Source organism: Cricetulus griseus, chromosome X (assembly GCF_003668045.3).
Source record: "Cricetulus griseus strain 17A/GY chromosome X, alternate assembly CriGri-PICRH-1.0, whole genome shotgun sequence".
In the NCBI taxonomy this organism is placed as follows: Eukaryota; Metazoa; Chordata; class Mammalia; order Rodentia; family Cricetidae; genus Cricetulus; species Cricetulus griseus.
The window spans coordinates 75,268,018-75,281,507 of record NC_048604.1 but is presented as its reverse complement, the minus strand read 5'-3'; the positions used below and the strand labels follow the sequence as shown (position 1 = coordinate 75,281,507).

At 44.6% G+C, this 13,490-nt stretch overlaps 1 protein-coding gene across 1 annotated transcript; it reads left to right on the top strand.

Moving 5' to 3' along the window:
• Positions 1 to 5,423: 5,423 nt before the first annotated feature.
• Positions 5,424 to 13,227, top strand: LOC100770838 (zinc finger X-linked protein ZXDB). The gene has a single exon (XM_027431874.2). It carries the CDS (start codon positions 5,503 to 5,505, stop codon positions 8,011 to 8,013), a length of 2,511 nt encoding a protein of 836 aa, XP_027287675.1. The 5' UTR covers positions 5,424 to 5,502; the 3' UTR covers positions 8,014 to 13,227.
• Positions 13,228 to 13,490: the final 263 nt, after the last annotated feature.

Below are 13,490 nucleotides of genomic sequence, written 5' to 3'. Positions count from 1 at the left end.
CCAGAGCCCAGCTGTGAGACCACTTGAATCAACACTACTTGACTACTTGACCCAGTGAAGCTTTGTCTGTGAGAGCAGGGCAGAAATGTAAGGAAAATGCTGCTCCTGGCACACACTGGACCTGTAGGATGAGAAGCTGTCCTGGTGGGACACAGAGTACCTAGGGAACAACTACAAGAAAGGATTTACAACCCCCGCTTCTCCACATGCCAGAACAAGACAGACTATGTGGGCTGCAGAGACGAAGGGCTCTCATCTGTCCCTCCCTGACACAGCACCAAGTGGTACCTTTGGAACCAGCTGAACCTCAGAAATTCACTTTTCCAGTCAGAGCAGCCGTGCCAACAATGCTCTATACACCCACGGATTTCTGCTGTTCTCGGGCTTGGCCAAAGCCACAGCTTTTTGTAGTGGGCAGGGGTGAATGCAGAGACTCATCCCTGATCAAACAGGCAAGCATCAATGACCCTGGGGATGTCATTCCTAAATGGGATTTGTGTATCCCACCCCACCCCAACCCCAGGCTTGGGAACACCACAGAAGAGGAGGCAGAAAGAATGTAACAAGTGAGGATGGTGCACATGACATTTGGCCACAGCAGTGGAGAACTCACAGTGCCTGTGACAAGCCCCACAGGAGATCAAGCCAGCCACTTTTCCAGCATTGGTTGTGGGAAGAGGCTCAAGACTCCAGTCTCCTTACAGAAACGCTATTGGTAGTTGACGGATGTTGAGGAGAGGTACAGTCGTTTTTCTTCGGGAGTGTGGCCTCTGGCAGATTGCCCAGGCTCAGGTGGCTGGTTCCACAGACATCTGGGCAGTACCAAAGAGACTAGTGTATTACTTTTAAAAGAAAACCAGAAAACATGAAGCTGGAAGGGGGTTTGAATGCCTGGGTGGGGATGGGAGGAAGAACTCCTAGCAGAGAGTGGCAGAAGGCATTGAGGGTGGATGGAATCAGGATACATTGTATACATGTAGAAAATGTTCAAAGAGAAATTGTAAAATCTACCTTTAATATATTTTTAGAGTTTTATGCCTACCTAAAATGTTCTTAAATGCTAAGATCTTCTTGAGAGGATAGTCAGGCATTAAGCATGCGTCTATCTCTCAATACTGAAAAGGAACATCATCACACAAGCCAATCCCAGTGTCACAAAGGAGCCTTCCTTCATACCATCGTGTGAGGAACTGCTAGCTTAAACGCATTGAACTGTGCTGCAAACAGCTCAGATACTGTTGATATCCAAATAGTCATGTTTGACACTCTTGGCCTGTAGCGATCATGACAGCGAGGGCTTCAAAATACATGGGTAGTGCCATACACGATTCTAATACCTACATAAAACACCATGACATGTAATAGAGCACATAGAGACCACTAGTCCACGCATATGAAGGTACTGGATACTTGTGCTACCAGTGGCACTATAAGCCAATTGGAGAAGAAGGGATCTGTCAGTGTGTGGTTTCCTGAGAACATTAGCTATGCATATAAAGAGAATCCTTCACTAGGATAAAGGAGACTTCACTAGGATAAAGAAAGCCCTGACTGTGAGAGGCAAGCACACTTATAACTTAGAAGGCCATGTGGAAATTAACGTTTGGACATTTCCTTCCTCCCTCCTTCCTCCAATCCATCTTCCATTCTCCCAGGCATCAAACCCAGGCTACTGTGGGTGCTTGGCAAGTGGGACAAGACAGAGCTATTCTCCCTTGCTCCAGAATCCTTTCTCTCTATTCTGTGTTTGTGTTTACTTTGTGCATTCACATGCAAAGTATCAGAATCACTGTTGACTCTTCCTTGCATAGCTTGTTTTTGTAGTTTCTCTGGACCCCTCTTAGCCTTCATGGCCCCACTGCCCCCACCTCCAGCCTTTGGAGTCCTTTCACCCCAGCAGTCCCCTTTCTGCTTTCAGGTCACATGTGTCTGTCCATCACCAGCCCAGCCTGCCTCAAGATCTCTATTGTCCCTATGGGGATCCCCTTTAGTCCACAAAGTATGTTTTACTACTGTCATCTTTAAAAGGAAAAAGCCTAGCCACGAGGCCTCTTTTTATGTTCACATCTGACTATAACAGTACCAAGCTTCCCGCCTGTTCACACAACACAGTACAGAGCAGGTACAGATTCAAGAACAAGGCCCTTAAAAGAATACTGTGTCCACACACTGGGACTGACATTTAAACTTATAACCAGCCAAAGCGGTGATCACAAATGGGAAACAGGACCTAAACAGCTGAACAGAGTTCAATCTGCTCCAGGCCTTGCACAGAAGAGACTAGACAAAAGATTCACAAGTGTGAGAATGTGTGAAAGCTTAATAGTAATCGGAGTGTGACCACCTCCAGATGGAAAACTTCTTTTGATATCTGGTGTACCTGTGGCAATGGGATTTCTCTGTTTTGCTGGTGTGACTGAAGACTGCCGCAGAAAACACATTGGGGCGGCCTGAGCTACAGACTGAGATCCCTTGTCAGATATCTACAAGCCACAAATTACAACAGCCCAAGCTGTCATTGTTTGGTAAAGCTGGTGCTATGCATAAGCCACAGACCAGTCAGGAATTCTAATTTTTGGAGGTATGTAGGGAGAGACCCCAATACAGGTATGTAAAGGGTAGGATAATTGGGAGGAGGAGCCGGGCTCCCTCTCTCTTTCAGGGCTCAGCCTGCTTTTTGGAGCATCTGGGACCAGAATTCTCAGAGTGCCAAATCTGGTTACTGATTTTTCGTGTGAGTATTTATTTCCCAATAACCTATCTCAGGTCCCATTTTGTTCCTCGTTTATTTTTTTTTATTTGTTTTTTGGAAGCAGGGTTTCTTTGTGGCTTTGGAGGCTGTCCTGGTACTAGCTCTCGTAGACCATGCTGGCCTGGATCTCACAGAGATCCACCTGCCTCTGCCTCCCGAGTGCTGGGATTAAAGGCGGGGGCCACTGATGCCTGGCTCTTGTTCCTCATTATCTGGTGTCAGACGTCAGGACCTGGGGAAGTAAATTTAACCCGGGGGGAGGGGGCTACTACCCCATGGTTGCTGTGTTCCCTCCTCCTTCAAACCCTGGGTTCCAACCTGACCCTGTTGTCAGGAGCAGTTAGCTGAAGTGGTGCATGTTCTAATTACACTCAGGCCAGAGCTTCAGATAAGAACTTCAATCAAAACAAGGACTTCCATCAAGATAAGGACTTCCACCAAGAACTTCAATCAAGCACCTCCAGCCAAACACAGGCTGGATACAAGTGTTGTAGATAGTCCACTCTAGACTTTCACTACACTAACAATTTCTTCCTACAGGACCCCATGATGCTATTGTCGTCCCATTTCAGCAGGGAGTAACTCTGAGAATACTAGAGCCCCTTTCCCCACTGTGGACCCTAAGGATAGCATACACCTAGTTAGGCTAGATTCCTACTGTTTAGGGTTGGGTTTGGAAGGAGGTGTTCAGGCTTGGACATCTCTTTCAGATGACTTTAGAGTTTAGATGGAATAGACATATTTAGGATGAGATAGAGGTAGATTATTAAATTTTCTTGTGATTCACCTTTATGATTATTAACTATAGACAATTTACACTGTTTAGATCTTTGGATGATGTAACTTATGTATAATTTGTTGGTCACAAGACTTTACTTTGTAAAGTCTTCTCTCTACTTAAGATGATGTATGCCCTTATATATGTCAAGATATTTTGCACACAATTTAGTTTTGTATGAAGATTAAATCCTTTTTAGACTAAAAGGGGATTTGTAGGGAGAGACCCCGATACCTGTGTGGCTGACCATGCCGGGTTGTGCTGGTCACCGGTACATTAATGGTGGGATAAAGGGTGAGGAGGAGCCAGGCTCCCTCTCACTCGGGTTTCAGTCAGCTTTTAGGAGCATCTGGGAGCTTACTTCTTGGAATGCCAAATCTGGTTACTGATTCCTCATGTGAGTATATATTTCCCAAGAAACTACCAGTTAATAACCTACCTCGGGTTCCATTCTTGTTCCTCATTAGAGGTATGCTCTAGAGAGGCTTTTACATGTGTCTTCCATGGGTAAGATACCAAAATGCTCATGATAGTCGTAAAAAACTGGAAAGGACCCCACTGGCCATTTACTGTAGAATGGCAGGACTCCTCACCACGCTGTAAGCATATGCCTGAAGGCTAGTCAGCAATGGTGAGGATTTATGCTATGAGGCCCTGTATAGGCTATATGGATAGTCTGGACATATAATACAACACAGAAGAAGCGAGCCAAAAAAGGAAGCGTGCTGTGTGGTTTCAAGTACATAGCTCCACGTCAACTGCATTGTTTAGAGGTGTGCTGCCTAAAGCATTCCGCAGGGAGGAATCAGGAGCTGGCTGGATTTTCCAGAGTTCATTATCAATTGCTTCAATCGCCAGGTCTCACACCTGCAGGCCAAAGGGTGCAGGCCTGTTTTGGCCCCATTTCTTATTTTGACTCCTGCACTAGGGGGACAAAAGCCTAAGTATGTGAAATTTTTTTTTACCAGGGACCTGACTTGGCTGATGATAACCAAAGGTGAGTATTCCAAGGTAGGTGTGTGTGTGTGTGTGTGTGTGTGTGTGTGTGTGTGTGTGTGTGTGTGAGTGTGTGTGTGCCTGCCTGCCTCTGTGTGTGTGTTTGTGTGCCTGTGTGTATGTGTGCCTGCCTTCCTCTGTGTGTGTGCCTGTGTGGTGTGTGTGTGTTTGTGTGCCTGTGTGGTGTGTGGTGTGTGTGTGTTTGTGTGCCTGTGTGTGTGTGCCTGCCTTCCTCTGTGTGTGTGTGTTTGTGTGCCTGTGTGTGTGTGTGCCTGCTTTCCTCTGTGTGTGTGTGTGTGTGTGTGTGTGTGTGTGTGTGGTGCCTGCCTGTGTGTGTGTGTATGTGTGTTTGTGTGCCTGTGTGTGTGTGTGTGTGTGTGTGTGTGTGTGTGTGTGTGTGTGTGTGTGCGTGCGTGCGTGTAGCCCGCATCTGGACCAGAAATGGTAAGGTTAAGGTAGTTTATTTAATGCGGGCAACATATAGTTGATCCTGTGAGAAGTTTTCTGTACCCGGCAGTAAACACCTTCCAACATACCCACCGAGAAAGAAGTGCCAGGGAACATGCTGGGCTCTGGCTCTGAGAGAGGCCGCGATATGTTTATTTGCTACACACAGAGAGGTGGGGAATGGAGTTGTTTTCATTGGCTAGGTGTCTAGGTGCCTGGGCAGCGTCCTGGATGAACTGTCATTCTCCCTTCACTTGGGGAAGACCTCGACTACTTTGTAACACAAACCGTGGAAGTTGTTCCTTGGCCTCAGACTCTGCCTCTGGGCCGTGTGTTCTGTCCCAGAGACACGGTACCAGAATATTTAAATCACTGTGGCGTTAAATACGTTTTAATATCTGATAGGGCCAGTTTCTGCGCATTGCACTTTTTTTTTTTTCCTTTCAGGAACGTGTTCGGGCCCGCGGCAGGGGGCGGGGTCGCGCCTCCGCCTCGGCTCTGGTTCCAGCCGAGCCTCACCGACGCCGAGATGGAAATCCCGAGGCTGCTCCCGGCTCGCGGGACACCACAGGGCGGCGGCGGCGGCGGCTGCTGCCCCGCGGGTGGCGGCGGGGTCCACCGAGCCCCGGACTCTCGGGCTTGTCAGGCCCCCACGCGCCGCCTCCTACTGCTCCGGGGGGCCCAAGATGGCGGGCCGGGGCCGCGGAGCGCAGAGGCCCAGAGGGCCTCGCGGGGCCTGGGCCCGAGCCCCGGCACGAACCGGTTGGCGCCGAGGCCGGATCACCCGAGCCGCGGCGCGGCGGCGGCGGCGGCGGGAGGCGGAGGCGGCGCGGCGGCGGCGGCGGCGCGCGGCGGCGCCTGCGGCGACGACTTCTTCCTGTTGCTGCTTGACCCGGTGGGTGGCGATGTAGAAACAGTGGGCACGGAGCAGGCCGGAGGGCCGGTGTGGAGGGAGGAGGCCGAGGCAGGCCCGGGGCCCGAGCGGCGCGAGAGCGGTGCCAACCCCGCGGGCCGGCCCGAGGCGGGCCCCCGCTGCCTGTCGGCCGTCCCGGCTCCGTCCCCGCTCCCCGCGGCGGGCCCGGGCCCGGGCCCCGCGGCGGCCTTCGCGGGCACCATCACCATCCACAACCAGGACTTGCTGCTGCGCTTTGAGAACGGCGTCCTCACCCTGACCACGCCCCCGCTGCCTGCCTGGGAGCCGCCGGGGGTCGCGCCTTTCCCGCAGCCGCAGCCGCAGCCCGGGGGACTGATCGGCCCGCAGGCCGGGTTTCCGCCCGCCGCCGCCGCGCAGCTGGGCGACTGCCCCGAGCTGCCACCGGACCTCCTGCTGGCGGAGCCGGCGGAACCCGCGCCCGCCCCGGCGCCTCCGGAGGAGGAGGCCGAGGCCCCGGCCGCCGCCCAGAGCCCCCGCGGGCCTCTCGCCGCGGGCCCGGGCGTGGTGCTGTACCTGTGCCCGGAGGCGCAGTGCGGACAGACCTTCGCCAAGAAGCACCAGCTGAAGGTGCACCTGCTGACACACAGCAGCAGCCAGGGCCAGAGGCCCTTCAAGTGCCCCCTGAGCGGCTGCGGCTGGACCTTCACCACGTCTTACAAGCTCAAGAGACACCTGCAGTCGCACGACAAACTGCGGCCATTTGGCTGCCCGGTGGAGGGCTGTGGCAAGAGCTTCACCACCGTGTACAACCTCAAGGCGCACATGAAGGGGCACGAGCAGGAGAACTCCTTCAAATGCGAGGTCTGTGAGGAGAGCTTCCCCACGCAGGCCAAGCTCAGCACCCACCAGCGCAGCCACTTCGAGCCCGAGAGGCCTTACCAGTGTGCGTTCTCTGGCTGCAAGAAGACGTTCATTACTGTGAGTGCCCTGTTTTCTCATAACCGCGCCCATTTCAGGGAACAGGAACTCTTTGCCTGCTCCTTCCCTGGCTGCAGCAAGCAGTATGACAAGGCTTGCAGGCTCAAGATTCACCTGCGCAGCCACACGGGAGAGAGGCCTTTCCTTTGTGACTTCGATGGCTGTGGCTGGAATTTCACCAGCATGTCCAAACTCTTGAGACACAAGAGGAAGCACGACGACGACCGCCGGTTCACCTGTCCCGTAGAGGGCTGCGGGAAGTCCTTCACCAGGGCCGAGCACCTGAAAGGCCACAGCATAACCCACCTGGGCACGAAGCCCTTCGTGTGCCCCGTGGAAGGCTGCTGTGCCAGGTTCTCCGCCCGGAGCAGTCTCTACATCCACTCCAAGAAGCACTTGCAGGACGTGGGCACCTGGAAAAACCGCTGCCCGGTCTCCACCTGTAACAAACTCTTCACGTCCAAGCACAGCATGAAGACCCACATGGCCAAGAGGCACAACCTCAGCCAGGACCTCCTGGCCCAGCTGGAAGCTGCCAACTCCCTCACACCCAGCAGTGAACTCACCAGCCAGGGCCAGAACGACCTCAGTGGTGCAGAGCTAGTGTCTCTGTTCTCGGATGTGCCTGGCCACAGTTCTGCTGCCGTGCTGGACACGGCCTTGGTCAATTCCGGGATCTTGACGATTGACGTGGCCTCTGTGAACTCGACCCTCGCGGGAAGTCTCCCTGCTGATAACAGTAACCATTCCTTAGGGCCAGCGGTGGACCCCCGGGCCCTCAGGGCCCCCACTGACCTTCCCCAGAGTCTGGATACCTCTCTCTTCTTCGGAACCTCGGTGGCTGGCTATCAGCAGAGCCCCTTAGACATGGACGATGTCTCCGGTGGAAACGTGGGGCTCTTTGGCTCCTTGGCTCTGAAAAGCTCCAGCCTGGAGCCCCAGGCTTTGACACCCAGCAATAAGTTAACTGTGGACACCGAAGCTCTGACTCCCTCCAGCACCCTCTGTGAAAACAGTGTCTCAGAACTACTGACCCCTGCCAAAGCCGATTGGAACGTGCACCCCGAGTCTGACTTCTTTGGGCACGAGGAAGAAACCCAGTTTGGATTCTCCAACCCGGCAGGAAGCCACGCTTCTCAGAAAGAAACAGACCTTATCACGGTGACTGGCACCCCGTTTTTGGTATGAACCTACTCGGCCCGTGCCCTGACGGGTGGCTCGCTTTCATTGATTACACTCCAATCTGAGGATGTCCTGTTCTGGACGGAGTGCTGACTTACCTGCGGTCCTTTCTTGCTGCTTTGCAAAGGAGCGCATCTGTGGACTATACAGATTGAGAGATTGAAATTCTCACCCCGAGTCTGGAACTCATGAGTTCTGTGACCGTGAGCAAGTCTCTTAACCTAACTGAGCCTTAATTTTTTCTTTTTATGTATAAAGAAGGTTGTTTGTTTAGATTGCTTCTACTCTCTTTTCAGCTCTTTAGGTTCTTGATAATAAGTGTTTTTTCATTGAAATTTATTGTGACACCCCAACAATGATATGCTCCTATTTTGAATATAATGTAAATTAAGTTATGTGATAGTGAATATATACTTTGCACTTCATGAATTGTAAACCCATGCATCATCTTATTTGTCTTTTTCACTGCCCTTTTTTTAGTATTTTTTAAGGACTACCAGATATTAGTTTATTCATATATATTCGTTACAGAGCTGCAGAATACATTGGGTCTAGAGAAAAGTTTATTATAATAATTTTTGTATCAATGAAAATCCATGTTTTTAACTTCATATTGTCACATAATTGCTACCTGGTTTAAAACTGCTTAATGTTCTGCAATATATTTTAATCTGTACATTTCATTTCCCCCCTTTTCTTAAGATTTTATTCATTGAAAATAATTATTTTTGAGTAGATTTTGCCACATCCCATCTAATTTTTGCTGATTGTATCCTGTTTTCACTCATTTTCTCAATTTAGTAGTTAATGACTTGATCATATTTAAATATTATTTTTGCATGGATGTTTTATAGATTACCCTGCATTCTTTTACAATTTGCTTATAATGTCTCCTTTCTCTTTTTGTGATACTGAGAGCCTTTACTGATCAGGACATTTGGTTGTGATTACTCTTGCTTCTGATATGTTCAGATGTTCTTGTACAATCGCTAACACTTAGGGGAGGAGGAAATGTTGTTTAGAACACTTAGGAAAGTTTAATAGAAATACTATTTAGTGCCAGAATATTTTCTTAAATGGTGGTAAGACTGACAAGACAAATAGCAAAGAGAATTGTGTTTGTTCTTGTCATTGTTGATATTTCTGACATCTTTTGGTGGTAGTAGGGAGGCTGTGTTGTCGAATTGCCATCCAGGACTTTGACATGAAAGCTTCGGAGTCCAGTTTGTGCTCTCTGGTATTGGAGAGGTTGTCTTGAAGATATTAGTCTCACTAAACCTCAGTTTCCTGTTTACTGACTAATGTGTATGCACATGACTAACATTCCTTAGACTTTTCTTCTCATACAGTTTCAACACATAAGAAAAAGTATGTATTTCAGTACATTTTGATCACTTTATATGCTCTTTTTACACTTTGAGTTTTTTGTGTTAGGTAAAAAGGCCTAATTCAGCCCTATTGGTATTCAAGTTAATAAAGTGTTGTGAGGTTTAGAATGAAAAGGAAAGGATCTCTTTATTCCTTACCCTGAATAATTTTCTTTCCTAAAATGTTTGGGAAAGCCAAGAGTGGAAACACTGCTCACGTGGTTATCTCCATACCTCTCTATTTGTTCAGTCTGTCAACATCCTTGTTCTGTTTCTAACACTAGGCTTCTCTCTGTGACTGTGGAGCTCTGGTTCTTTCAAAATCTGATAAAGGAGAAGAGGGTGATCATATCCCTTGTGATCTGAAGAGAGCGTTGTTTATACTTTTCCAGAATTGAAATGAAAGATTGAATCTCAATATTGTGTAAACTCTGTGCAGAGACTATAGCGTTTTTAGTTTGTGGAATGTTTTCATACCTCATGTCTTTTATTTTTGTTCAGAGCAACTCTGTGAGGTAGTTTTAGCAAAGTCTGTGCATGTTTCATATTATAGTTTAGCCAACTCACATTCCAACTGGTTTTGGCTATGACCGACACTTCTATATATAGCTTCACAAAAGAAGAAAATATTTTCACCTCTCCTGTCTGCAACTTCCAAGATTCACTTTCCTCTGTCATCACTGGTTGCTCTGTTCTAACGTAATTGGTTTCTGTTAGCTTCTGCTTACTTTTTCTATAGTATACTCTCTTGCCTGTGCATTCTACTCCTTATACACCTTTCTTTCTTGTTTGTTTTTTTAATGAATAGATATCTTTCCTGTGACTATCCCTTCAACATCTTCCTCATGGCACATTTTCTTTCAGTGCTAGCATTCACTAAGTGTGTACTATAGTTCTGTGTGTACAGTAAAAAGCTATTTTCTGAGCTTAAATAATACTGTGTGTATATATGATTCAAAGCATAAAGGAGATTATTTTTTATGCTGTTCAACTGAGAAATGAATTTCTGTGTCATTGTTTCTATTTAAAAAGTTTTTGCCAGGGAGTTCTGCTAATACTTTCTTATTTGTTCTAGTGTACTAGTCTAGTAGCATTTGCATGTAGATGTCTATGGATGACAGACTTTGGAAATGCACTCAAAATTTGCCACTATGAAATGTTTCTCTGTTGTGTGTGTGTTGGTATTTATACACACCCACAGATACTCGAAAATATTTTAAAAATGGTTGTACGCATTTAGTGAAGATGAAAAGTAGACATACTTTTATAAATCAAAAAATGCTTAGAATTTTATTTTGTCTACCCATTTGACAGTTTTCCATGTTTGTGTTGAAACTATTTGTATTCATAAAATATATTTCAAAAGTGTTATTCATTTGAACGTTCCTAAATAGACCACTATTTTTTGTGTTTGGCAAATAAGTCTGTCAAGGATGAGCTGAATACACAAGTCATGAAAATAAAGTAAATTTATAAACATGAAGATAAATTAATGCTGTGATTTTATTTCTTTAATTCTTCAAAGCAACTTTTTTCCAATATAAAAGCATAAACTATATTTCCCCTACCTACTCCTAGAAATTTCAAAGGGCAAATGCTACTAAAGATAGCAGATTTTATTTGTCCATGTTTTCACAAAGTTTCATTGAACTAAGTTTCTCAAATTCTATTTTAACATGTTTTTTTATAGCGAAATGTTGAACAGCTTTGTGTTTTTAAGGTAAGAAAGTTACTTTCTGTTGATGAGGGTATAAAATTGTCAGCACTCCTTTTAAATAATAGTGCACTGTTAATTTTATTATTTTATTTCCCTTTCCCTTTGCTTCGCTTTAATTTTTGGTTTATTTTGCTGATTGTAAATCAGTAACAAAATGGCTTAAAAGGAAGTCTGTTTTCAGGGGCTCTATTGATCACATTGATAATGAAGTAAAAGAATATTGGCCTTTAGTTGAGAATGTGGTGCAGTGGTAGAACATTTGCCTAGCCGGCATGAAGAATTTGATTTTTCCCACCACAAAAGTGTACGTATGTATGTGTATGCCACAAAAGCACATATGTGTGTGTATGTATGTTTTTCTGTAAAAATACTTTTGTGGGTCTTGTGTTTTCCAGTCAGCATAATGAAAAACTACTTGAACAGTAAGCATGAACCATAGATAGACTATGATAACTTTGTCTTTATGCTCCTATTGAGGAAACAGATGTAGACACAAATTGTAAGCAAGATATTGCTGCACTGCACATATTTCAAATTAACATTCATTTATGCATGTAACATATTGAAGATTCTTGACAGAAATACATATATATGTATATATACATATATATATATATATATATATATATATATATATATATATATATCTTGACCTTTGAACAAATCAGGCTTGAAAGGAGAAAATAGAAAATTAATGTATTATACAGTTACAAAGTAAAAATAAGTTTAACTTTGTATCAGAATGATGGAAAATGAAAAACAGAGTGATGTGAAATTTGTTATGAACACGTAAGAGAGCCAGTAAATAGAGAAGTCAATGATAATGATGTTTTCTAAAAGTTAACTTAATAGGCCTGTGCAGGTGTACATAGAAAAACTTGAATAAAAACCAAATGTTTTTGACAGTTACAATGAAGATAAGGAAGTGTGAAGCCATGAGAGGTGTCAGTGAATTTGAAAGAGAAAGCACATATATTAGAGATATTTTTGAAATTTCTCTAGCACACTAAAAGAATATTATTTAATATATTAGCAAGATAGATATAGATGTTATTATAAAAAGACTGACAAGAGAAACTGGGAATGGTAACTCAGGTTCCCTCGGGAATTATAATAGGATGAGAGGAGTAAACAAAGAGCACTTTTTGGGAATGAGCATATAAGTTTAGTGTATTTAATTAAATGACAAGTGATAGCACAATTATTCATAAGCTGTCAGTATTGTTTATTTGGATTCTGTATAGCAGCAGAAGGCCACTTCCTCTTTCTTGGTTCCTTCAGGCCTGTGAACTAACCTATACACAGTTCTCATTGTTATTTCCCCCTGAAGTGCAAGAGGTATTTTCATCAGATCTGTAACTGACTAGTATGGTAGTGATTAGTCTTAAGGACTGTTAAGTATGTGAATTGTGACTTGTACAAGGGAGAATTAAATTAATGATTAATGTTTAAGCTTTAATTTTAAAACTGTGGCAATATAAAATACTGGTTTTCTGTTATGACCAACTATATTGTTCTGGTAGGATTACATTTCACTTTGGCCATGAGAAGTATTTTCTTTTGTTCTCTTTTCTCTTTAAAAGTTTTTTTTTAATGTAGTCTCGGAAAAACTTGATATCCAAATTGAAATTTATTGTTAATTTAAAATTAAAACCAGACTTTAAAGATAATAGTATAAACATTTAAGTATTTTATTAGTAATTGCATGAAGAATGCTATTTTGAATATATTTGTCTAAAATATTAGTACTTTCTAGTTGTTTTTACTACTTAAATTTGTTTCAATTGATTTTTTTTTTGAGAAAGGGATTCTCTGTATAGCCCTGGATGTCCGGGTACTTGATCTATAGACCAGGCTGGCCTCAAATTCAGATATCACCTGTCTCTGCTTCGCAAGTGCCAGGATTAAAGGTGTGTGCCACCACTGCCCAGCTAATTGCTTGATTTTTTTGTAGTAGGATATTGCTATGTAGCCAAGGCTAGTCTCAAATTTACTTCAATCTCTTAAATTTTGAGATAACAGGCATGTACTAATACACAAAATATTTTAACTTTCTTAATGTAGCTACTAGAAAATTGAAAATTATGTAAATAACTCTTGCCATACTTACAAAATAAAGTAATATATAAAATTATACTTTAAGCTGTCCTTTTATTAACTGTATCAGTCTGGTTGTTACTTATCTCCCTCCAGCTGCTGTATATAAAAATCAGGTACTCTACCTCTTCTGTCTGTTTGAGGCTCTATTTTCCAAAAAAAAAAAATCAGTCTTTTACTTTATGCTTAAGGTAAATAACAACAGCAACAATAAATCTTAATGTGTTATAAAGTACTGCATTATAATTTAGAGGACAGTATTTTGCTACTGACTTCAGCAATTACTTTATTGGCATATAAGC